This window comes from Brachyhypopomus gauderio, unplaced genomic scaffold (assembly GCF_052324685.1).
Source record: "Brachyhypopomus gauderio isolate BG-103 unplaced genomic scaffold, BGAUD_0.2 sc57, whole genome shotgun sequence".
Classification (NCBI taxonomy): domain Eukaryota; kingdom Metazoa; phylum Chordata; class Actinopteri; order Gymnotiformes; family Hypopomidae; genus Brachyhypopomus; species Brachyhypopomus gauderio.
In genome coordinates, this window is record NW_027506880.1 from 2,478,991 (window position 1) to 2,505,960 (window position 26,970).

The window sequence follows — 26,970 nt, forward strand, 5'->3', positions numbered from 1 at the left end:
GCATGTTAGCTGTTATAAAAAGCCATAACTTAAAATAAATGCCAAAAATCAGATGACAACAGGCACGACTGAAACAGAAGTGTTTATTTGCAGTACATGTAACATTGGCATCGTGAGATCCCAGTGCATGTGTTTTATTAGTGCACTTCTCTTTGTGTGTATGCAGTAAGGTGCACACAGAGCTTGCAGGGCCAGTATTGCTAGCAAAAATACAGTCCAGCTTATACAAGTTGGCTTCAGGCATAATATAAGATCCTTCACACCCACCCCCAGTGTTTTTGCCTTAATAGAATGACCCAATGTGCTGAACCCTCGCCCCAGATCGTCGGTTTTGATAAGACAAGTTGAAACAGAAAATAAAATCATCTAAATACTTAAAACATAAAAATCATGAAATGAATTTAATTGGATGAAAATTAATGAAACAGTACCAAATAATTCTACATACAGCTAATACACTGTAGCTAGATAAATCTCCGACAACTAAGCACAGATAGCAGATAGTATTGCACATGATCTGTAAAGTAAAAAAAAAAAAAAAAAAACAAACTCCTTAAATTTACATTACAGACATTTTAATTCTAGATGAAATATACATACTGTACAAAACTAGACGTTTCCTACTATTGACAATAGTTTACTTTCAAATAAATAAATAATGGAATCTGTATTAACATGTCCTCAACATTTAATACACGGGCAGCTAAATATTCAAGAACTTGTAGAAATTTAGACTGAGGTAGTTCATCAAAGTCTACATAATTAGAATCATAATGTAATTAGAATGTGATAGAACTGTGACACCACATTCTAAGAAGTGATAGAAAAGCAAACTCAGTGTAAGTCCAATGCTGTGGTTACGGAGGCCAAAGAACAATAAGAGCACTTAGAACTAAAATGAGAAAAGTTAAAGCTAACAACAACAGAAACTACAAACCCATGTTCTCTCATTTAAAGATGAATAGACTTTGTTGGCCAACTGTTCCGCATTCAGTTCCCATTTACCTTTCCAACATTCTCCACCAATCGCAACATGCACAAACTTTCAATAACCTGTCATTTTACATTCTAGGAAGATTCCCACACCACCGTTCAGCATTACCATATGGTGCAGTTTCACACGTTTTCAATAAGAAAACCGTGAACCACATACAACTATCACTCCCAAACATTTAAAATTCAGTTACTTTGATGAAAGACCCTGCTAAACACTGCCCTGTTGAAATGAAAGAATTACAGATGTCATGTTAAAAGTCACGATATCCAAATATTTTCTCTCATTCCAACAACCTTTACATTCGTCATACTAAAAATAAAAAATAAAAAACACAATCCATACACAATATGAACTGTTAAATTTGTGATCCAGTCTTGAGGAATTAATCAGGCTACCTGAAAGTGTTCAGCTTCTCCTTTTGTGAGTTATTTGCAAATGAATATTTCACCCAGGCACTTCATCCTTTTATAAGCAAAATAATAATACCTCTTAAAAAAAAAAGCCACTATTGCATACGCGGTTAGAATTTAGCACAAACTTGCTTCATTTGGTTGTGATACTTTTGCATTCAAAGTAATTTGGAGGTGTGGGGGGGGGAGAAGACAGTCAAGGGCATGCATGCATACAAGTCTAGTCACAGCTTTGCTGGGAGCAGTGTAAAGAAGCATTATAATGAGGCTATATTTTTCTGTAGTTATTAAAATGTTATTAGTAAGCCTGTTGCTCAAAATATGTCACGGTGTTGTGCTACATCAGAAAATAAAATCGTCTGGGTGAAGGTAGTCCTTTCAGTACAGGCTTAGATATGTATCCATCCATTTTATTCTTTTCTCAAACAATGCCAAAACATTGCTTACCCCCCCCCCCCCCCCAACCCCCCCACATTTCTACTGATGTTCATTCAGACATTTCTCCCTTAAGTCAAAACCTTTTTCCATCTGTAGACACACTGCCAGCCCAAGAACCTCAAAACACCCATCGTTGTATTCCAGTGGTGGGCTGTACATTACACTAAACCAGATAAAATGATCAGTTAACCTTGATAACCTTATAAAACATTTATGTTGCACCCTACTTTGCTTTAACAAAGTAAATGTTAACTTTAAAATAATTTACAATCCAGACAATATACAGCAACATTTGTGAAGTACTGAGTCTGAAAAATTATCAAAAACAAGTGAGGACAAAAAATCAGTAGCTTAAAGCAAAGCATTAAAAGCATCTGAAGATATCCTTGATACGATGATACTAAATGAGCCTGATCTCTCTGAAGAGATCTTTTATACAATGATACTGAATGAGCCTGATCTCTCTGAAGCATGAAGATATGCGACAGACAAAGATCTAATATTTATTTAGTAGACAAATGATGAAGCAAGAACTTCAGTCATACAAACCAATGTGTTTTGTACATCATCAGCGCTGACACGTTAACAGAATGTATGAGCGCTCAAGCTCCCAGCACTGGGAGGGCGGAGTCAATCAAATAAATCTCAGCTCTGCTGATGTTCAGCTAAATTGCAATGAACAGTGCTCACTGCAAAGCATGAAATTAAAAACCACCTTAAAATGAGATTTACAGAATACAGTCTTTAGAAATTATCTCGGAGCCGTCTGCAACTACATGGGAAGGTGATGTAGTGGTAGCTTCAATCGGACACCCAGTCAAATGACCTGAAATTAACGTAATCAAAGTAATGCTGGTTTGGTGTAAAAGCTTTTAAGGTCCCCTCAAAAACTCTCACCTTATTTTGTTTTCCCCCTACTGACGAATAAAGAAGCTGTTCGTCTGAAACGGAAGAGGGAGCGTCGTTCTGAACTGGTCGAAACACTCTACCAGTCGACAGTTTTAAGCGGGGACAGGGGGACAGGACGATGGTCATCTGCAGCAGCCCAGGGGCACGGCGGGGGTCTCCAGACTGCTGTCCGTCTCTGAGGCCAGCGCGGGGTCAGTGGACATGGATGACACGTCATTTGAGGATGTGCGGGACGCAGAGGGGTGCCGGGAGCTGCCCATCACTGCTGCACCTGTGCTATGGCAAACAAAAGAGACGAGAATCTCAGCCCAGGAAACTGTACCAAGAAATAGCCATCACTGACCATTCCGATTCCAAAACCTAAATCTTTACACACACACACACACACACACCCCCACAGGTTTACGTGGCATTATATATAATAAGACAGCACATTACTACACAGTTATAGATTTTAAAATTTAAACCCCAGTAAACTATACAAAAGGTAAATAAAAACACTTCTTAAAACTAACCTAGTGAGGCAGGCTGTCCTCGGATCACCCCATTTTTTGAGCGTTCCTCCCAGTCCAGAACCTCCTTATATATTAACTCTGATTAGGGAGCAAAATGATGGAGTTAGAAGAGCCTCAGAAAATCCACTGGACCTTCTAGACTATACAAGCACTAAATCGATAACCATCTCTCTGGGTCCTCAGATTGTTATCATGAGCAAGTAGCAGTTATTCCCTTAAGACCTGTTCTCATTTCAGTAGCGAGACCAAGTGCTGTGATTTTGCAATTCCTCAAATATAACAGCTGCTTCCTTACTGTGCATGCTGTGAGGACCAAAAAAACCCCAAAACCCGTCAATGCCGATACTTCATGGTTTCATCTACTCATTGCCACAGGAAACACGTCTGTAGGAGGAACCCATGCTGTCCTGCCCCACCCATAATGGAGATGTTAATGAGGTACACCACCTTTCCACTCCTCCACAGTGTGCTCCCTCTCATCCAGCTGCTTGTCTGTGATCAGCGGTGGGGGCTACAACAGAAGGCCAGTCATCATTCGCACACATTCTCCAGTGAATCTACTTCACCACACAAACACACCCGTTTGATCAATTCAGCAGTTGACTGGTGTGGGAATAACGACTGCGTTAATCAAGGGACTTATCTGCAAAATGCCAAATCAATGCTTTGTTCTCTCTAAGGAACAGAATTATTTCTTTCTGATGTAACATTTAAAATCTAAAGCAATTTTCAATTACAGCAATTTTATTATTAATTACAAAAAAACAAAATATAACTTCATGCTCAGAAACATGACAACTCTTCAAAAAGCCCATTTCTAGCGCCCTCTGCTGTAGGCCTGCCTGGTCCAGAGGCCCAGTGTGTGAGCTCTGATGTCAGGAGAGGCGGCACTCACCGTTGCCTACATTGGCCCAGCAACCTGACAAGTGGTATAGCAGAGCAAGCACGCCAAGCTCAGAGCCTCCAAAACCAATGGGCATCCTACTCCACACTGAACACAATAACGCTGGCCCTGCCACTGCATGTGCTACAACCACCCACTCCCCCCTCCCTCAACCCATCAGCTCCCCCATAGGCTTACCGCTTCCACTTCGGATGGATCGTACCACACGTTGATGTAGGGGTGCTGAAGGGCCTCATCTACAGAGATCCGTTTGGAGGCGTCTATTACCAGCATTTTAGAGAGGAGGTCTCTGGCCTGGCTCGCTGCAGGCAAAATGGAGGGCAGTTGAGGAAGGCAATGAAAGGGCAGTCTGTGTCTTCTTTGTCCCTTCAGACACTCAGGCTGCTGAGAAATTACCTCCAAGTCCTTGAGATCCATCATTGGAGGAAGGCTAAACAAAGCACTATTTTCAGTACCCATTTGTTCCAGAGACATTTGCTTCTTTGTAAACATACCATAGCCAATTACACCATTATACAAAATTAACCTGTACTATTGTAAAGAGAAAGCAAAGTAGATCATGGCTTCCTGTAGTTTTCTTTCCCTATAAGCAGCATTAAAATGTAAGAACAAGTTTTGAAACAAGGGAACTCTCCTAGATAAATGCACAGATGTGCACACCCTCACCCTTCAGCTTGTTGTGGTCAGAGTCAGCGGGGAAGAGCACGTCTGGGAAGAGCTTCTCGAAGCTGTAGCCTGCGTAGCGCGGCCTGTTCTCCACGTACGTCCTCACGGACTGATTGAGCTTCATCATGAACTCCTGAGACGGTGTGCCCAGCTGCTCGATCACCTTATTCCACTGATCAATGTCTAGAGTTCAATCAGCTCAGGAAAAGAATAAGGAAAAAGACAACCCAAAGAAACCGGCAGCAAGGACAGACGCAGTCAGAACAAAACCACATTAACATACTCAGCATTTGGCAACGTCAGCAGGGTAAGCAAACTGAGGCCAATGCTGAATCATGCTGGATCATTCTGTATGCGTCACTGTTACCCCAAAGTAAGCTCCTATCAAGGTGAACACTTGAGACCTCGCAGGGTAGGATGAGCTCGAGGGGAAAGGAGGACATTAGTCTGAGGAATTCTCATGGGAACTGTTTTCAGAATGTATATATTTCTGCAGAAAATGATGATGGAATCTTTTCAGCTATACTAATCTGAAAGAGTGTTCACTATGAGACTAATTCATGATTATAAATTAAGGGGCTAATGTGAACTTGCAGGGAATCAGCATGTTGTCATGACACAGATTAAGAGCTAGATTACAACGGTATGACACTCACACAAAAAACATCCATTCCACTCACTGACAGTGACATGTTGAAGGGGGGGACAACACACAGGGAAGAACGATGAAGTACAGGTAAGGATACGATCTGTGCCTGGAAACAGCACGCTGCCTCTGACCATTTCGGCCATGATGCAGCCAATAGACCAGACATCAACTGAAAAAATGAGATGACAACCCAAATTATAAATGCAGATCTCAAACAAAACCACATGCTTAAATGCAAACAAACCAAAATAGAGTGATGTGGATGGAACATAAAAAGACATGCAGATGAAGAGGGAGGACCATTCCTTAGGCCAACCAGGTCCCAATACCGACACGCAAGGCCTGCAGAAATTGCAGTAAAATGGTAGAAAATGCAGGAATGTTTTTGGTGAAGACATGGCACATGCTGATGTTCAATCACAAAACACAGACTGCTTAAATATGATCAAAGGAACAGGAAATATACTATTACTGCAAAATGTGCACAAGATCGGTGATCCTTTACAAGCCTCTTGAGTTGGATGGAGACATTTTTCATTCTGTACATGTTTGCAATACAGTGTTAACAGCCTACATTTATCTTTAAAAATATCTTTTTATCTAATATAATGGGATGGAGGCAAGTATGAGATGTGTTTATGAAGTGTTTATAAAGCTGTTTATGAGACCCGAAAGATATAAGCTGGGAACCCAACGCCAGACAGCCATTACAAGGATACAATCTCTCCCTGGAAAAAGGATTTTGTGGCGAACCATTTCTGCCATTATGCAGCCCACAGCCCATATATCCACTAAACGTGTGTAGCATAGGAGGAAGAAGAGAAGATACTGAATGAGCAAAACATCAAGTGCACCGCCATGGGTTATGATTCTTACTCCGTGATTCCAACTCTGTGTAACTGTAGTGTCTAATTTTGTCCCAAACACTCTGCCAAACCCGATCCACCTTCAGGCCAAATTCATGTTAGAAGATGGGGTCTGAAAATCATGGCTCCTTGCATGTGCTCACGGGCATTTCTGGCTGGAGAATGTTAAGTGCTAGCAGCAGGCGTATCCAAGTGAGAGGAAGCCATGCATAAACCAAATGAGACAGCCCAGCTCAGATCAAGGCACCTGCAGAGAGGCCTTGGCTGCCAAAATGCACTAACCAGGCATGCCACCATTCTGTCCCGCACTGTTAGGAAGGAGAGTGGGGTGCTTGTGGAGGTGTGGCACTGGAGGCGGGAGCAGGAAAGGGGGTGGGAAAGTGGGCATGTCTGGGCATGCCGCAAGGTATGAAGAGGCTATGGCATTAAGCCAGCCTGGCACTCACCATTCGCTTGGTAGCCCATGCCCAAGATGACCTCGGGGGCCCGGTAGTAGCGTGTCACCACGTAGGGAGTCATGAGGAGGCCAGTGGCAGCCGTCCGGGCCAGGCCAAAGTCCAGGATCTTCAATGTGCAGTCAGACTTCACCACGATGTTGCTGGGTTTCAGGTCCTGGTGGGTTAGATGGAATTTAAAAGGTTGCAGGACAGACATGAGCGAGATACATCAGTCCATTTGAACCAAACTCATTCACATACAAAACTCACAAGGGTTGGAGATATTTATATATATATATATATATATATATATATATATATACACACACACACACACACACACACACACACACACACACACACACCCTCAACTGTAATAAACACTCAGGGCTCACCCTGTGTATGATGCCAGCAGCGTGTAGATGTTTGATACCACAGAGCATCTGGTAGAGCAGATAAGACAGTCTCTCATGGTCCAGCTCCATCTGGATCACCTGGCAGAGGTTGGCATCCATCAGCTCCATCACCAGATACCTGCACATGCCGTTGCAGCACAAGACGGAATCAATGGCAAAATCATTATACAGAAACGGAAGGAAAAAATATGCAGAGAACAAATGAAGAAAAAAAAAAACAGGTACCATCTATTTAATAGTCTCCTTTAAAATGGCAATCAGGCACTGATTTCAACTGCAGATTGTGCATCAACACTGCATCACAAGTTAACTGATTTGTTAATGAATGAACAAATCAGTTAATTATATTGTCCATCTAGAGACAAGCAGATTCACCCAAAGCCAATTCTGTTTCTAGACCTTTACACTGTGCTCAGGGAGGAGAACAATTCTAACACTGGGAAATAACCTCAAAGCCACAGCCAAAAACAGCACAAAACTCACACATCTTGAAACTCTTCAAGTGTCTTCTGTGGTGTGAAGACGTTTAATAGGCCAATGATCTGTGAAAGACAATGAAATGGCTTTAGCAACGTGCCCTACGTGACGTCACACCGCTGCATGCAATTCTTTTTTTATATACAATAATCTCTGACTTGGCTAATGGACCAGTGATGTTCGTTCAAGCCCCCATACATATTAAATGCCCACACACACTTATTAGCAGGAATAAAGTGCCTAATATCACAGGCATAATTGAGTGACAAGCACATATTTTGTACATGCAGGCATGCATGGACAAGTATACAAATGCATTCACATGCAGAGACTGTCTCCGCACACACTCCGACATATAGGGTTGCAACAGTATGAGATTTTCACGGTATGATAACCGTCTCAGAAAATACTGCGGTATCACAGTTATCACGGTATCACAGTTAGTTTGTATATTATTAAAAGATACACTGACCCTTAAAGAAATTACAACAAGTTTTTTTTACTATTTATTGTAGAAACCTGGAACTATTGTATACAAAATGCCTCCTTTAAAAAATAAGCTGTAAACATGTTTATATAAATACTGCAAAATTAGAGAAACCTAAATCATGGATTTCAGTACAATTATTTAAGTTTAAATTATTTAATCTCTGATAAACTCAGCCTGGGTCAGTGTCTGATCAACAACTGTTGTAAACGTCCGTTTTACTGCCAAGTTGGAATATAACCAGATACTGCAGAAAGAGATGATTTATTTCTGACATGATCCTCACAATAGAGATTTCTATTTTAAGGCTTTCACACCGAGTCTGGTTTTAACATATGAAAAACAGGCACGTTAGAATTTGAAAATGAACGCATGTAAATTAATGGCGTCTTTCACATCCAGTGAAAGCAAGGACCATAAAAAGCTAGGATTATACTTAACGAGTGACCGTAGTGCGACTCCGCACAGTTCTCTCGTATTACGTTAACAAATACGAGCCTCTTGTAATTCCAGGATGAAACATGAGAGAACGTGAAGACATTAAGATTGGGCGTTTTGAAAATAAACAACCATTAAATAATGTGATGAAAAAGCGAATTATTTCGAGTATATGTATAAATATTTAACTTTATTAAGTTTAAGGTGCTGGGAAATATTGAAACGGACCTTTAAAGTTACGTACAAGTGCTTTAATTCCACCTTGTAAAGGTGTATGAATCCTGCAAACATGACTTTGTTCATTGCGCTGAGTCGCGGCGCGCGCAAAGTTACAAAATTCGAGAGGTGCTAATCGACAGCGCGTGAGACCCTCGCGCACGGGCGGAGCCACCACGATTACGTCATTTTCGCTGCTGACTTTAGTTTAGCTTTTTTTTTTTGTTAAAAAATTGTTAAGTCTGATACACTTTCTGCCATTCTCACCGCTGTGCTGAGTAGCTGAACCAGAGCGGAGTTGCGCATGTGCGGGTCAGTTTCTCCGCTGGCTTGCTTTTTACCGGTAATAAGCAAACGCACACGGTATGATAACCGTGTATTTTAATACCGTGGTATACCGTGAAACCGGTTACCGCTGCAACCCTACCGACATACACACACATTCACAATTATCCAGTGACAGACATATTTACCAGCATGACAGTACATGTGCTCCCTGACCCTGGTGCTACTAGCACCATGCTCTACCTGACTTACCACGTGAGCTACACACACAAGAACACACATGAACACACACAGCAATGCTGCTTACGTTCTTGTGGTTGACACACTTCATGAGCACCAGTTCTCTGTAGGCCCGTTTGGCGTGAGTTTGGTTCTGAAAGGGACGACTCAGTTTCTTAATCGCGACATTTCTCTCTGAGATGTGGTCATATGCCGAGCTAAAAAGGAAAAATACTTTTATAAATATTTTGGTTGCACAAGGAATGCAAACTAGTATTTCATCCTGTGCACAGAACTGACAGCAGAACTCCAATAACATACCATACAATGCCTTGAGCACCAGATCCAATGGGTCTTAAATTCTGATAGCGTTTCAGTACAGTGAACGTTGAATCTCCTACATCTATACTATAATACTCTTTCTCACGCTTGTTCCTATTCATGGTGATATTCGCATTAATTGTATCTTGGGCATTCAAATGGAACTTGTGACGCAAGATCTGAAAGACAAGAAAGAACACAGTGATGTTGACAGTTCTTCCAAATATATACAACAAAAGATGAAGTCTTGGCTTGCTCACTGGGGGCTAGGACTCGGCACTTGTAAAGCTGCTTTGTGACAACAACTGTTGTAAAAAGTGCTATATAAATAAAATTTGATTGACTGATTGAAGTCACTGTTGGAGATTAGCACTGAAAAGCATGTAAAAAGGGCTCAACATATATGAACATATACATAGGACTGACATAAGACATTGAGTGTATCAACACAGTACCTAATTACTCAAATTATCACAAAAGAGCCGTGGTAGGAACTAAATCTATACAGCGCAAGCTACTCCACATGATTCTAAGAGGGGTGGATTACTCAAACTTTATTTAAAACAGCCAGTCAGCCAAATTCTATGTAGTCAGCAGTGGTCCTGTGGCCATGTCATGCAAAAGGAACAGCACACATTCAAAAGGAAAATATTTAGGAATTTCTTAGGGTACAGTCTGTCTGGGATATCAAACACCATTTAAAAACCTCATGAGTGCTCTGCCAAAATGTAAATTTAGAAACACCACCAACTTGAGTTATACATGCTAGGCCATAGACTCTAATTGTATACATACAAGGTCTTCCTAATAAAAATGTGGTTATTCATATTTAGCATATTGTGATGAGCCATTTTCCTTGTGCTGCCTACAGATAAGAACTTGGCCTCTCTAACATCACATATGGCTGGAAGCCCCACCAAGTGTGTGCGCACACACACACACACACACACAGGCGCCAGCATAACATAAGAACCTGCATGAGTGCGCACCAATCAACACGCATGCACACACACACACACAGGCCCAAGCACAGACACCAGCATGAGAACCTGCATGAGTGCACACCAATCAGCATGCATGCGTGTGCGCACAAAGACACACCCCTCCCTCTGAAATTTCCTCTCCATCTTTCCATGCAAAATAATCCCTGCACCCCCAGAATAAAAGTTACGTCAAAAGCCGGAGACTCTTGTGCGAGTTGCAAAGCCAAAGGGAAGATTTCAAAGCTTTCACTACATGCTTCCTTTACCCAAAGTATAATAACGAGAAAGCAATACATGCATACATGTGTGTGGCCAGCAGAATCAGGACTTTTCATAAGGGCTGTCCATCATTTTGAGGACAAGCAGTCCTGTTTCATTAGCTGTAAGTTGTGGGACTTGTGTAACAATCAAAACAGACCAAGCAACCAAACCAAAAATCAATGAACTCGTACTACATTAATTCCTAAGGCATTCACGCTGTATTCATTTCGTGCACTCATCTGGAGTTACAGAATGAAAGGTCATTCAAGATGTACCCCAATGCCTCATCAAAAAAATCTGCCTTATTGAGACAATATCCAGCTGTTAAAAAGTACATGACTCTCACTGCTGTCTCAACATCAGCTGTCAACAGTATATACTTGGAGAACATATACAGGCATCCACATGGTTCAGCAGTGCCAGTACATTATGCTCCTGACAACCTTAGACAAGCACTAATGTAACTGGGGGGAAAACTAAATTATATATACACACACAGCTCTGCAAAAAATTTAAGAGAACACTGCAAAATTCAGATTCTCTGATTTTACTCTTTATATGTATATGTTTGAGTAAAATAATTGTTCTTTTATTTTATAAACTACTGTCATGTCTCCGAAATTCCAAACAAAAATGTAGCATTTATTTGTAGAAATTGAGAAATGATCAAAATAACAAAAAGGATGCAGTGCTTTCAGACCTCAAATAATGCAAAGAAAACAAGTTTATATTCATTTGGAAACAACAATACTAATGTTTTAACTCAGGAGGATTTCAGAAATCAATATTTGGTGGCATAACTATGATTTTTTCATCATAGCTTTCATGTATCTTGGCATGCTTTCCACCAGTCTTTCACACTGCTTTTGGATCACCTTATGCCACTCCTGGTGCAAAACAATTCTAACAGTTCTGCTTTGTTTGATGGCTTGTGACTTTCCATTTTCCTCTTGATTACATTACAAAGGTTTTCAATGGGGTTGAGGTCTGGAGATTGGGCTGGCCATGACAGGGTCTTGATCTGGTGGTCCTTCATCCACAGATTGACCTCACTGCATAGCATGGAGCATTGTCCTGCTGGAAAAGCCAGTCCTCAGAGTTGGGGAACATTGCCAGAGCAGAAGGAAGCAAGTGTTTTTTCAGGATAACATATGGCTTGCACGTGGCTTGATTTATACGTTGCAAAGATGAACCTGCCCAATTCGAGCCTTGCTGAAGCATCCCGAGATCTGTTGTTGCTGTGCGCTTGCCATTGCTTTTGTAGGTCACTTGATGTTATCCTGTGGTTGCTGCTTGACCTTGTAATTAACTGCTGTCTTAGAAATTTTAAGGATAGAAACAACATGACGCTCACTGTATCCTTCTGCAAGTAAAGCCAGAATTGAGCCCTTCTTTTCCTCACTCAAGACTTTTCTTTTCAACTCCTCTGGCATGGTCAATAGTTATTGTTTTTTATTTCAATTACTTTTGAGTGTTTTTTTTTTTACTTTTCCTCTGTAAATAAGATTTGGCTCAGGTGATCACCTAATCAGAAGCACATTAAGTAGAATGAGGTGTACTTTGGTTAAAATTCAACTGACACCATAATGGAATGGCTGTCATACATATGGAGATGCTGATTTTTTTTTAAACTTCGCAGTGGTCTCAATTTTTTCGAGCTGTATGTACGTGTATATCTGTGACAATGCTGTAACAAAGACTAACAAAACATTTGTTACAGTCTTATCACTAACAGAACACTGAACAGTACATCGTCGCTGACCCAAAGTGTGTAATGCGCCTCTGGACACAGGACCTAGTGTCACCGGTCATAGAAAATGCATCTCACCAATACAGACTCTCAGCAGAAACACCGTGGCCGCCGTGCAGTGTCAATACTGCACAACCTCAAGGCAAGACAACATCGTCAATGCAACCCCAATCTGTCCCCTGCGCATCCGGCCAGTTTCATCCTAAGCAAAACTCGTGCGTTTTTCCACCAGCACAGACCACGAACCATTTCGTATCGGCCTAAATGCAGAACAGACCCCGGCCACAGAGCATGGTGTGGACTGCTCGCTTTTTCTATGGTTCCACTTATCACATATATCCCCGGCCACATCGCATTTTGGAAAAAGCATACACTCAATCCTAAATAAATGTTCTAATACACTGGCAGGTGTTCCACGGTACGAGAAATCGCACATATCTACAAGAAATGCGAAATCTAAAATAAAAGCAAACTGCTAAATATATCTATTTTGATAAATATATCAAAATAGTGAGACTTCAGACACAATCTGGGTCCCTGCCGATTCTGAGCTAGCTAGGGTCACATTTCCTGTCAATATCGTGGCTAACACGGAACATGCTAGCTGTGTTGTGACCAAATCCAGCAGCAGCCTCGGAGACCGTAGAGCAGCGCCGGGGCTCCAGATACATAAATGACCATGGACGATTATTCATTAAAAGCTGCTTCGCTGGCGATCGGCTAAACGGGCCAAACCGCAGAAATGATGTAAGCACGAACATGTAGTTAACGGTGGTGGCGAAACACCGCAAAGGTCGACAGCTAGCTAGCTAACAGATTTAACGTTAGGCACAAACGGTAGCTAGCTAGCAGACTTAATTAACATTAGGCACAAACGGTAGCTAGCTAGCTAACAGATTTAACATTAGGCACAAACGGTAGCTAGCTAGCTAACAGATTTAACATTAGGCACAAACGGTAGCTAGCTAGCTAACAGATTTAACGTTAGGCACAAACGGTAGCTAGCTAGCAGGGTAACGCTAGCTAAACAATAGCGCCACATTCTCTGTTAGCCCTCTCGCTAATAACTGTAGGCTAGCGTACTTAGCCTATCTGTAATCAGTAGCTAGTTAACGCTAGCTAGCTTAATATTTATACCCTTCCCACGACCAGCAGTAACAAAACACGTACAATGAGTGACGTTTCCTTACCCTCTAAAATATATTTGTGTCCGCGGACACAAAGTGTTACGTTATTTTTTTCTTAAACGAACACGAGAGGATATTTAATGTTCCAGCTCTTTTCCTCTTCGAGACAAAACGCTCGAGCGCACTGCCGTTTCCTTCCCTGGCAGGCCAGGATCTGAGGCGCGTGCAACGCGTCACGTGATGCGACTCTGTGATATGGGCAGTTCCTGCGATTTTTAGCACTGGATTTCACACTAATAACTGTGGTCGTTAACTCCGTTGTTATAGTGCACTTTGGTGGACTATTTGTGTTTGTTGTGGTAAAATAGAGAAATGGAAACTAAATAGCATTATGGTGGCTATGAATAGCAAAACACGCATAAGCATTTTTATGGTTCATGTCATATACACAGGTAAATCAGATTGCTTTAAATAAATAAATATAAAAATATTGCAACACTACCATATTCAGCACCTGCAGAGTACACTTGCACTATTTTCGGAAGTGTTACCTAGGATAGCAATATAAAATCCTAATTTCTATTCATATTTTTTCAAAGGAAAGAAAAACATGTGTGACTAATTGTTCATTTACACTGATACATGTTTATTTGCGGTATATTGTTCTACAGCTTCTTTTTGCTAATCCAGCCAAGGACTCTTGTTTTATAATAATAACCTTGGTTGGGATGGAGAAGGTGAAGAAAAGTGGTGGCCATCTTGTGGGAAACCAAGGCACAGGAGACTTTACAAGAGTACCTTACCTCTTTTTCTCCAGTGAGAGTTGGACTGTTTATTGTTTATTTATTGTTCGTTGCCTGTTCTGGTGAAGGTATAGGTAAAGTAAATTTCTGTCGTTATTGTGATTTTTGCAATTTTTTAGCTGCGGCCATTTTACACTGTGCTCACTGAATTATTTCAACCAGTCTAGTGTCAGTATGTTTAAATTAACTTCTGGGTTTAAGCTAGATGGTTGCACCTATTTGAAGCTTCAGCATATAACAGATGGGTTTAGAAGAAGAGGTACTATTTATTTTTTTTATTAATTCCTTTCTGCATCTGATTTGACACACACCAGTTAGCACAGCATACAAGGGGCAATTAGCACAGACATACTCAGAGCAGTAGGCAGTCACCTTCTGTGGTGCCCAAGGCACACCTGGGGTCATAGGATATGCTTTGCTCAAGTGAACTTCTGCCATAGTTATTGCAGGGACCTGAACTGCCAAGCTTTTGGGCCCAAGCCCACATGGAACCTTCAGGCCATGGCTGCCCCCAACAAAACGGTTGGGTTTTTGTTTTCCAGTAAATATACCTGATCATTATGGACCATACTTGTCACCTGAAACAAGCCATAGCCCAGACAATGGGGGGGGGGGGTGCAAATTGTCAGATTTGTCCTTGGGCATTATCTATCAAAATCCAGTTCCCATGGCTGAAATAAGCTATGTACATAATAAACTTCACAATAATGGTGAAGCCAAAGAACGTGGTGGGGAGAGAAACATCCTGTGAGGAACATAATGAGCAATCTTGACATTGAGATATTCAAACCTTAAAAAGTGACCCATTTTATACAAGTGGATTTTTGAAGTGCAGTACAACAGACCTAGAGGTGAAAATTGCAGCAAACATATAACATATATAAAGATAGCAAACAGTACCCCTTTTACCAGGGAATCTCTCTTTCCAGCAGAATTGGCGCTTGCAGTTATCCTCACTGCTGCTTTAATAGGACCTGCAAGAAATAAGGGAATGGCTGGGAATAACAAATTCCATGGTTTCAAAAGAGCTTCTTTTGCAGATTTTCTTTAGACTATATAACAAATACTATATAACAAATATTGTCTGAGGACAAGTCAAAGAACACAGCCGATGCATTGGAGACTTGATTTATGATCACAGAGCACTGTCCCTGATTTGGAAGTAGGCCTACAATTTGCCAGAAGGAGAGTTGGTCAGAATTGTGAACAACTACAGTCCCACACTGGCTAGACATCTAAGAGCTAAGTTCTATCCTTGTGAGACCTGTCACAAAAAAAGGGTATTCGTTTGTATTCAAGGAGAATTTCTCTTAGGTTTGAGTTTAAAGAGAGACAGCTAACACCATTGTATCTACAGAATCCTAAGAGGTCTTCACATGATGGGGTGTTCAAGATATGTCTTATCTGATTGTGGGCCTCTATTGATGATTGTCTAATACATGAGAGAGAATTGGTGTGACCAGGTTAAATGTTCAAATTCATTCATGCCAAACAATGCCAGACATTGTCGTCTGCATAACTCTGATAGACGTTGTTTATCCATATAAATAATAATCTACAGTAGTGATGTGAAAATGAGGTGTCACACTCTCCTATTAGACCAGATTAGCAAAATATTTATACAGATAAGTATGCATGGCTTTCCTGATTGGTTGCATGCTTGTCAAAATGCTCTGGAAAACCAACTTCTTAGTTTAGTTTTTACAGCCAAGTTCTCAGAATAATGCTCATGAGGTAAAAACATAGCCTCTGTAACCTGCACATTTTCATTTGTTAAATCAGACTGAAGAAAATGTATTGGAAGAGAATGTTTGGTGAAAAAGCAGAAGTGCTCTGGGAACATTACAGACCAATAAATTCAGACACTTGAGAGGGTTATTGTTGAACCTCAGACAGTTCTTTAACCTTCTTTATCAGTTAGAAATCTTGGTGTAATTATTGATCCCAATCTCATGTTCAAAGCGCTTGTAAATAATCTTTCTATAATGCTGATAGATAAGATGGGTTTTAAGGAGAGTTTTAAACTTGGAGAGAGAGGAAGCAAAACGTAGAGAAGAGAGACTTCCAGAGCAAGAGGGCAGCAGCACTAAAAGATCAACCACCCAGGGTAGACAGCCTACACCTGGGGACATCCTTCATCTGTGAGAGGGAGCACACAGTTTAATGAGATTAGCCAAATAAATAGGGCCCATGCCATGAAATAATTTAAATGTAAAACTACAATCTTGTATTTGATCCATCTGTTTATGGGTAACCAGTGAAATCATTCTAGTATAGGTGTGGTACTGGAACTTCCGTTAGCAGGTTGTTTCTGCAGGCATATAGAGGGTGTAGGTTTGCGCAGTTCATGCTGAGCCAATTAGTAAAGAGAGGAAATTAATAGGAAGTATTGCGTTTTCTCATGAAGCAAAACATGGGCTCTGAAATACCGTACTTCCCTCCTATGCAGTACGGCAAAGTAGAATGCAATAAAGGGTATGTGTGTCCGAAAACACTGTATGCATTAAACAGTAAGTGAAACGTACCTGGGTGGCTTACTGAATCGCGAGCCATTTTGAAGTATGTGATTGCAGCACACTGTCCTATCTCATGATTCAACTGGAATATTTAACATAGGTAAAATGGCGGTCTGTCCGAGGTTGTCTGCATACTGCCCAGTCGCCTACTGTAGGAAAGTACTGCTTTAACGGTTTAGCAGAATGTACTACATTGAAATGTAGAGCGTCCTGCTCAAGTATGCTATTTTGGATTCAGCCATAGTTTGTCTCCGCCAACCTAAAGCCATCTACTCCTTTATATGCTTTTGAGTGACAATACAAGTATATTTCAAATCACACGTGATTGGCAGATATTATACATGTGATCATTAAATTAGGTTTGAGATGTTTACATATGTTGTATGTGTCAATATAGTAAATCCAATCAGAGTTCATTTTAACCACTTAATGCACCATGTACATAAAATGAACTGTTTATTTGATTGTGGACATATTATGATTTGTATACTGAGAAAGTTTATGTATTTTTTTATTGTTTCAGTTTCACACATGAAGGAAGTGATGCAAGAGAGAGGTCAGCGGGCTGTGAATCCCAATATTGGACACAGGGTCACATCGAGTGCAGTGGTACAGGTGTAACTGGATTATACTTATTGGTTTGAGTCAGCACTCTTGCAGCAGCATTCTGAATATAAAGGATAATAATATCTGAATATAAAAGACAGAGTGTTTTGGGTGGAATACCATAACGAAGTCTCAGTGCTGTGATGAAAATGGAAATCAGACTGAAATATTGAAATAAAAGATCATTGGATTTCTCATAGTCAAGCAGCTGGGAGGCCACCACTCTTCCCAGTACTTTAGAAATGAAAGGGATGTTGGAGATAGAGGTCTGAAGTTAACCAACTATCATGGCCTGGTTTCTTCAGGGTAGAGGTTACTGGTGCAGAAGGAACATAAAAGAGAGGGAAAGGTTGACAAGATGACAGAGCAGTAGATAGGACAGAATACATAATGCCTAAGCAGTGAGATGGGAACAGGATCCAATGGAGAAGTCATGGGTTTTCCACAATGGGTGGCAAAATCTACAGGAGTGAAAGTTGAGAATGAGTAAGAAAGGGAGGAAGTAGAGAAGGTTTGAAATTTGAAATTACCTACAAACACTAAATGGTCTTGCCCCACAATACTTTAGGTTGCAACTACACTCAGCAAACCAGGCAGGCTCATACCCCTTTAAGTGAAGAAAGAAGAAGATATTCCATTCCCTTGCTGTGAAAGACTACAGCCACAATTACAGGAAGCACATCCCCTCATAAAGTTTTAAACTAACCGTCTCTGGTCCTTGTGGTCCAAAAGTCAACACCTAGTCTAGAGAATGGTGGTTCATGTGGTGTGACAATCTACAGGAAGATCTATATCCACTATGTCCATGTCTAAACCCTTTGGTGTTGGGCACAAAGATTATTACTGTGTGCGAAGGTAGGAAACATCCATTGCTGTGTGTCGTCTGTCATGATGTAGCGGGATATGAGAATGAAGGTTTCGGTCAAGCTACGCTGGAAGTGCTGATTAGATAGTGTAAATGTACGAGTGGAAGTAGCCATTATTACATTGTTACGTGCCAAGATCTGGTATGCCCTTCTGGTAAGGGTTGTTTGCTTTGCATGCAGGACTCTTATTTTGCAGGCTTGCCTGAGTGGAGGCGGGGCTTACAATCAGGACTAATGGATAAAAGCAGACGAAGACCAGGAGAGCAGGAGGAGAGCCATGCTGCTGTGTTTTTGTTTGATTTTATGCACACGACCTTCGTTTGTTAGTCTCTTTCCTTGGTTTTGTTGCATTGAGAAAAGGTGATTGATTGTTACTCTTTTGTCTGCTCTGGGCTGGGCAAGAGTAGATGAGTGCACTCCTACATTTAACATCACGTAGTTGAACTCTTGTCTAGACACCTCAGGTAAGCGGCGGTGATGTGTTTATTGTATGTGTATAGCAGGTTAGTGTAGAGTGGTTTTGTATGTTGTATGTGATGGGTTGTTGGGAGATAAGGTTTAGTATAGGTGTTTTGTTTGGTTTGGTTTATTTCATCACCGCTCCTAGCCCATTGCCCAGGGCTGAAGGGTTGTGTATTGCGCTTTGAGCTGTTACTTGCATATGTGCAATACACTGAGTCTTGATCCCTCCAACCTTGGCTTCCGTGTCTTACTATTCTTATGTGGGTTCTCTGGCCAGCACAACACAGAACATAGTAACAGCATATGTGCGACCCCTGAGTTCACCTTTGTGGCGTCCCGGGTCGTAACAAGTGGGGGCTCGTCCGGGATTGTTTTGTGCTGTTTTAGGGGCTTACAGTGTGTATGAGACGGGTGTGGTGAGGTGTATTAGTACTGCACATGGCTGCCTTTGACATACAGGCGTTTTTGAGTTGTCCCTCAGTCGAGTGTTTGGACACATGCAAAAAGGATCAGTTGTTGGAAATAGCTGAGGCTGTGGGTCTGTCTTTGTCTCGCCAATTGTTAAAATCCGAGATAAAACGAAATGTTATCGAACACCTGACGGGGTTACGGCTGTTGGGTCAGCAGGTGCTTGCGCCTGGTGACGTCACGGGGGCGGAACCTCCGGTTCTGGCGAAGAGCGAGGAAAAATTGGTGAGTAGCGAGGTTCAAGGCAGCAAAGCCACGCTACCACGGTTTGACCCGCTTTCGCCTTACACGGGAACGGGTTCTCGAGAGGATGCGCGTGTGCGTGTGCGGGTGGCGCGATTAGAGATGGAGCGACAAGAACGCGCTCAGCAGAGACAGGCAGACTTCGACTTACGCATCGCTGTTCGGCGTTTGGAGTTGGAGGTGGACAGGGAGGTCCGTTTGCGTGAACTACAGCTGAAAGCAGACAACGCCTCAGCAGTGGAAGTTCCTGTCCGGAGTCATGATCCTAGTGTGGTGTTTCCCTCGACGCCTGTTTCTGCGTCTCGGGACTGTTCGGATTTCCAGGTAACGAAACATATAGCGTTGGTGCCGTCGTTTCGTGAGGCAGAAGTGGATACCTACTTCTCCCTGTTTGAACGTATAGCTACGTCACTTAGTTGGCCGAAGGGTTTGTGGACGCTCTTGTTGCAAAGCAAGCTGGTTGGGAAGGCTCAAGAAGCGTATTCAGCCTTATCCTTACAGGAAAGTATGGACTACGATGTGGTTAAGACGGCCATTCTGCGTGCATACGAGTTAGTCCCTGAGGCGTATCGACAACGATTTAGGTCCTGTAGGAAATCAGACTCCCAGACTTATGTGGAGTTCGCTAGGGAGAAAGCCCAGTTGTTTGCGAAATGGTTGGTGGCTAGCCACGTGAGCAGTTTGGATTCGTTACGAGAACTTATGTTGTTGGAAGAGTTTAAAGATTGTCTTCCTGCACCAGTGGTAGTGCATTTAAACGAGTGTAAAGCCACTACGGTAAATCACGCTGCTGTGTTGGCGGATGAGTTTGTACTGACACATCGACCTCTGTTTGTGCCGCGGTCTACCATGAGACCTGTACCTGTGGAGCAGAGGCCCAAACCAGATCCACATAAACGGGTGAATAGTGCGGGTCCTGCTGCTCATGTTGAATGTTATTACTGTCACAAACAGGGCCATGTGGTAGCTGATTGTCCGGTTTTGAAGCGGAAACATGAGCGTCAGGAGAAGTTACACGTCAAATCTGTGGGAGTGTTGTCAACCTCCGAAGACGCACCTCAGAGTGGGGGCTGTTACAAACCATTTCTGTCTTCAGGCTCGTTGTCGGTAGGTGAGGGAGATCAATCTGCAAACGAGGTCGTAATTTTGCGTGATACGGGAGCGTCCTTGTCATTGGTACGCGAAAGTGTTTTGCCTTTGTCTGACAAGACATTTACTGGAACTTATGCCCTTTGTCAGGGCTTGGATTTGTCATATGTCCAGATACCGTTGCACTATGTGTATTTGCGATCAGGTTTGGTTACAGGCAGAATTAAAGTTGGTGTTCGTTCGGTGTTGCCTCTCAAAGGCGTGGATGTTTTGCTTGGGAATGACGTGGCTGGCGGCAATGTAGTGCCGACGATTGAAGTGGGAGAGGAATGTGACAGCTGCCAATCAGACGGTCTCGCCGTCCGTCACCCCGACGTGTTTGCTGCGTGTGTGGTTACGCGGTCACAGGAGCGGAAGAAACAACAAGAGGGGAATGTCGCTCTTGCGGACTCTTTTATGGCGCAGCTGGACGTCGGGGATGATTCGAAAACCAAACGGTTGACGGATATGGTTATGGGATTCTCAGGTGAGCGACACGTGACAAGAGATCAGTTGATTGAGGCACAGAGAACTGACAAAAGTTTGCAAGCGTGTTATGACGCGGTTCGAGTGTGTTCCATGTCGGGACGTAGAGGTGCCCAATATTTTCTGGAAGATGGTATGTTGGTGCGTAAGTGGACGGCCCAGGGAACTGCTTACGAGGCCATAGTACAGATTGTTGTTCCGCTGGTTTTTCGGCGCTTGGTATTACAGACAGCGCACGATGTTCCTTGGTCCGGTCATATGGGCATTCGGAAGACTTATCATCGGGTCCTTCAGAATTTCTTTTGGCCTGGTTTGAAGGCTGATGTGAAGGAGTATTGCTCTAGTTGTGAAACATGTCAGAAGGTGGGAAAACCGAACCAGGTGATTCCCCCTGTACCTCTACGCCCTATTCCTGTTGTGGGGGAGCCTTTCGACACAATATTAATGGACTGTGTTGGGCCTTTGCCTAAAACAAAGGCCGGCAATCAATATCTGTTAACAATTATGTGTATGTCAACTCGATTCCCAGAAGCGATTCCGTTGAGACGTATAACAGCTGTGACTGTGCTTAAAGCCTTCACGAAGTTTTTTACCACGTTCGGTCTTCCGCGGGTTATCCAGACCGATCAGGGAACCAACTTCATGTCTAGAATCTTCCAGAAAGTGATTCGGGATCTGGGTATCCAGCATAGGACATCCAGCCCTTACCATCCTCAGTCACAAGGGGCTTTGGAGCGATTCCACCAGTCACTGAAAACTATGCTAAAAGCCTACTGTCTGAACAGCGGAAAAGACTGGGATGAGGGTGTACCGTTCGTGCTTTTCGCGTCTCGAGAGGCAGTACAAGAGTCATTACGGTTTAGTCCGGCACAATTGGTGTTCGGACACGTTGTTAGGGGTCCCTTGAAACTGTTGCGTGATGCTTTGTCATCAACGCCGAGTGCACCGATGAATGTGTTGGATTACGCCAGCACGTTCCGTGAAAGGTGGCATAAAGCCTGTAAGTTTGCGGCGGACATGTTAACTAAGTCTCAGTTGGCTATGAAGTCCCGGTATGACATGAAAGCTGTGTCACGAGAATTTACAGCTGGAATGCAAGTACTAGTGTTACTACCTGTTAAGGGTGCGAGTTTGTCCTCCCGTTTTATGGGTCCCTATCAGATAAAGAAGCGATTGAGTGAGACAGACTATTTAATAGACATGCCTGATAGAAAACGGCGGTTTCGCGTTTGTCACATCAACATGCTTAAGCCGTTTCGTGGAGCGGTAGCGGAACCGGTTGTGATCCCCAAAACACCCGAGGTGGTGAAGGACGTAGCCGTGGTGGCTACTGTTGAGAGGGACCACGAAGAGTTGTTGTTGGACGCAGACACATCGACAACCAATATCGGTGTGCGTCTTGTTAATTCGCGGCTGTTACAAGCTCTGGAGCAAGGGAAAACGTCTATGTTGCATGATCTCACGGAAGAACAGAGAGCCGAATTAATAGCGGTAATTAAGGACTTTACTATCGTCTTTGGTGACGTGCCTACGCGTACTGCAGAGTTGGCGCATGACATCAAGGTGACGCGGGAGATCCCGCTTAAGCAACATCCATATAGGGTGAACGCCCAGAAAAGAGAAGTACTCCGCAATGAGGTGTCATATTTACTGGAGCATGGATTAGCTATCCATAGCAAAAGCCCTTGGAGTTCTCCGTGTGTACTGGTTCCGAAGCCTGACGGCAGCTTTAGGTTATGCACGGATTACAGGCGTTTAAATGCCATAACAGTGACTGATTCCTTTCCGTTGCCACGCATAGACGATTGTGTGGACGCTATAGGAGATGCTCGTTTTGTGACCAAGCTGGACTTGCTGAAGGGGTACTGGCAAGTGCCGCTGACCCCTAGAGCATCTGAGTTATCCGCGTTTGTTACGCCGGATGCGTTCTTACAGTACACCGTGATGCCTTTTGGCCTAAAGAACGCTCCGGCTACATTCCAGAGACTCGTAAACGGAGTTTTTGCTAATCTACCGGGGTGCACAGCCTACCTAGATGATGTGGTTGTGTATTCCTGGGATTGGACCAGCCACTTACAGTTGCTGCGAGAAGTATTCGCAAGGTTGGCACGTGCCTCCTTAACAGTAAATCTGGCGAAGTGTGATTTTGCGCGGGCAACCGTTACTTACTTAGGTTTGCAAGTCGGCCACGGTCATGTGTGTCCACTTGCTCAGAAAGTAAAGGCGATTCTGGACTTTCCTCGTCCTACTACCCGCCGGGAACTGCGGCGATTCTTAGGCATGATGGGATATTACAGGGGATTCTGCAAGAACTTTTCCACCGTTGCTGAGCCATTGACGGCTTTGTTAAGTCCTAAAGCGACGTTCCGATGGCCTCCTGATGCTCAGGCGGCGTTTAACAGTGTGAAAAGTCTGTTATGTTCTGCTCCTGTTCTGAAGGCTCCCGATTTCGCGAAACCGTTTAAGTTAGAGGTTGACGCCAGTGGAGTGGGAGCAGGAGCTGTCCTCCTACAGGAAGACAAGGGACTTGATCATCCCGTTTGTTATTATTCCCATAAGTTTAGTGAGTGTCAGACCCGGTACTCTACTATTGAGCGGGAAGCACTAGCTCTGTTGTTAGCCCTCAGGCATTTTGAGGTTTATGTGGGTTCCAGTACGTCACCGGTGGTGGTGTACACGGACCATAACCCTTTGGTGTTCCTCTCCAGGATGTATAACCAGAACCAACGATTGATGAGGTGGTTTTTAATTATGCAGGAATACAACCTTGAGATGAGACACAAGAAGGGCGCGGACAACAAAGTAGCTGATGCCTTGTCACGATGAGGCTGTGAGACGTTCTGTAACACTCCCTCTGTTTGTGCTTTGTTTCTCTTTTCTTGTTTGTGTTTTCTTTTTTAGGGGGGGCGTGTTACGTGCCAAGATCTGGTATGCCCTTCTGGTAAGGGTTGTTTGCTTTGCATGCAGGACTCTTATTTTGCAGGCTTGCCTGAGTGGAGGCGGGGCTTACAATCAGGACTAATGGATAAAAGCAGACGAAGACCAGGAGAGCAGGAGGAGAGCCATGCTGCTGTGTTTTTGTTTGATTTTATGCACACGACCTTCGTTTGTTAGTCTCTTTCCTTGGTTTTGTTGCATTGAGAAAAGGTGATTGATTGTTACTCTTTTGTCTGCTCTGGGCTGGGCAAGAGTAGATGAGTGCACTCCTACATTTAACATCACGTAGTTGAACTCTTGTCTAGACACCTCAGGTAAGCGGCGGTGATGTGTTTATTGTATGTGTATAGCAGGTTAGTGTAGAGTGGTTTTGTATGTTGTATGTGATGGGTTGTTGGGAGATAAGGTTTAGTATAGGTGTTTTGTTTGGTTTGGTTTATTTCATCACCGCTCCTAGCCCATTGCCCAGGGCTGAAGGGTTGTGTATTGCGCTTTGAGCTGTTACTTGCATATGTGCAATACACTGAGTCTTGATCCCTCCAACCTTGGCTTCCGTGTCTTACTATTCTTATGTGGGTTCTCTGGCCAGCACAACACAGAACATAGTAACAGCATATGTGCGACCCCTGAGTTCACCTTTGTGGCGTCCCGGGTCGTAACAACATGTCCTGAAAACCATTAAATTAACTACAACCAATATTCAATTGACAAGGGGGAAGGAAAAAATGTCAAAGCAGGTATGTGCCCTGGGGAAAATAAGGCTGTTTTGAGTTCTTTATGTTGTTAATCCTAGAACACTAATGTTAAAATTAGTAACACCATCACTAACATTGAGCAAATTTTACCCGGTATAAAATTACAGATAATATATGGTTTTCATCAATTTATTTTAAAAGTACACAATATGACAAGCTTTGGAACCCTTATTTAATTTTACAACATACAACATCACAAAAAAAGGTACCATGGATGACCCTATAAAAAAACAGAACCCTTAACAGGTAATGTCCTAACAAAAAAATAATGCTGCTGGGAACTTGGTCTTTGATCCCCCTATTCCTGGGACATGTGAGCCCTGTCTGGTAAAGGTCCTGTCACTAACATCATGTAAACTCCACCCATAAAAATATTGGGTGAAAATCACCCAAAAGCATGCATCTTGAAGAAAGCACAGATGGGAGGAGGGAATCAACCATACCATTAATGACATCAAATAGTCCCCTAAAGTTACCCAAAGTTCCATGCAACTCAGACAGCAGCAAAACAACGACAATTACATGACAAAAATTGCATGGGGGAAAAATCACCCGGCGTTAGCGTTCTATGGTTAAGATGACCAACTCCCAGAGTTCGGGTGGTCCATCTTGCTTTTTTGACTGAGATCAGCCAGAACTGACCAAACACCCTGTCTCCAGGACTCCCTCCACTTGGCCCAGTGGTGTTTTGGCTAACCTCACCTCTAGAGGGCACCACAGAGGCCACCTTGCAGCAGAGGCTAAAGGCTCTTCAGCTTCCAGGTGGAGTGCAGCACTGTGGTGCGGATGAAGACACTAGGGCCAGGCAGCACATCAAAGGGGTTTGATCCAGGAGGGAGATCCTAGCTGGTAATGGGGAGTCACTAGAGGGCCAGATGAGACAACGAGGAGACTGGTTTTTACCCCATTTAGAGTGCAAAATCTTGAAAAATGGCATAAGGAGAAGTATACTAACCTCTTATATTTCCCCGAATTATTTCAATAATCTGGTTTTCATCACAGTACTGAGACTTAACCAGCAGGTTTATGGGTTGAGCCATTTATCATGGATAATTTAAAAATAACAGTCAGGAACTGAATTCAGCTGGAAACTTTACAATAATTTTTCATCTAGTGTTATTTATGCCATTAGTTAATATTAATAAATACTCAAATTCAGGAATGCTAAATCGTAAATGTTGTTAACTAAATGTAGCATTAACTAAATAATGAACATCGTTACTGATCACTATCCTGTTGTGTAAGCCGTAAACTTTTCCCGACTGCAAAAAACATTGAATTGTCAGTAACATTCTACTTTATGCTCATAATTTTCAAATATTATACTTACATAAGGCTCCTGAACTTGAATAGTTTGTGTAGGCTATAAGCATTTGTATAGCGGTGGAGATCACTAAGGATATCAAGTCTAAGGATATCAAGTCTAACTTAAATAAAAATTTTAAAATCCTTGTTAAAACAGGTTTTAAGGTATTTTGTATGTATGCACATTCATCAGACCGAAATATTTTACCAGCCTAAATGCACAAAGAACAGCATTTTTAAGCTTCCTCTTGTGTTAGCTTTGTTACTATCTCTTATGTTAATTTGATTTAAATTGAAGTTCCTGACAAAGTCAAAAATCTTGATGCAGCAAACAAATTGGTGTATTTTTATGCATTTAAAATCTACAACTAGAATGTTCAGAATACTCTTACAAAGCCGTTAGAATGCAGGTTGGCCACTAGGGGGAAACAAATCCTTAAAAACGTTTATTTGAATCAATACACAACGCATAAGAGCTGCTTGTCTTCAGCATTTAGGTTTACGTGCCCATCCTATACAAAAAAGGTTTCAAAGTTACTTTAATCAAAAATCCTGTCAGTTTTCATTTGTGGTAGTTATCTGTACTTATGGCAAGATGACATTCTGTAATGCAGAAAAATAATT

At 42.5% G+C, this 26,970-nt stretch overlaps 2 protein-coding genes across 7 annotated transcripts; one reads left to right on the top strand and one right to left on the bottom strand.

Annotated features, from left to right (window-relative positions):
• Positions 1–69: 69 nt before the first annotated feature.
• Positions 70–13,994, bottom strand: mapk8b (mitogen-activated protein kinase 8b). 4 transcript variants are annotated; one of them, XM_076987850.1, is made up of 12 exons: positions 13,835–13,994; positions 9,651–9,829; positions 9,418–9,547; positions 7,691–7,749; positions 7,187–7,325; positions 6,801–6,966; positions 5,586–5,657; positions 4,840–5,022; positions 4,351–4,475; positions 3,717–3,780; positions 3,270–3,347; positions 70–3,025 (listed from the first exon to the last, which is right to left on the bottom strand). In XM_076987850.1, exons 2-12 carry the CDS (start codon positions 9,770–9,772, stop codon positions 2,877–2,879), a joined length of 1,287 nt encoding a protein of 428 aa, XP_076843965.1. In that variant the 5' UTR covers positions 9,773–9,829; positions 13,835–13,994; the 3' UTR covers positions 70–2,876. The 4 variants fall into 4 exon arrangements, with proteins under 4 accessions (XP_076843965.1, XP_076843966.1, XP_076843967.1 ...); XM_076987851.1 differs by lacking the exon at positions 5,586–5,657 and adding an exon at positions 6,208–6,279; XM_076987852.1 differs by having other exon boundaries at positions 2,874–3,030.
• On the top strand, positions 13,146–25,020 carry LOC143488888 (uncharacterized). Of its 3 annotated transcripts, none has more exons than XM_076987846.1 (2): positions 13,146–13,391; positions 17,614–25,020. In XM_076987846.1, the coding sequence occupies exon 2, from the start codon at positions 19,463–19,465 to the stop codon at positions 24,173–24,175; it is 4,713 nt and encodes a 1,570-aa protein (XP_076843961.1). In that variant the 5' UTR covers positions 13,146–13,391; positions 17,614–19,462; the 3' UTR covers positions 24,176–25,020. The 3 variants fall into 3 exon arrangements, with proteins under 3 accessions (XP_076843961.1, XP_076843964.1, XP_076843962.1); XM_076987849.1 differs by lacking the exon at positions 13,146–13,391 and adding an exon at positions 14,535–14,587; XM_076987847.1 differs by lacking the exon at positions 13,146–13,391 and adding an exon at positions 14,556–14,648.
• The last annotated feature ends 1,950 nt before the right edge of the window (positions 25,021–26,970 follow it).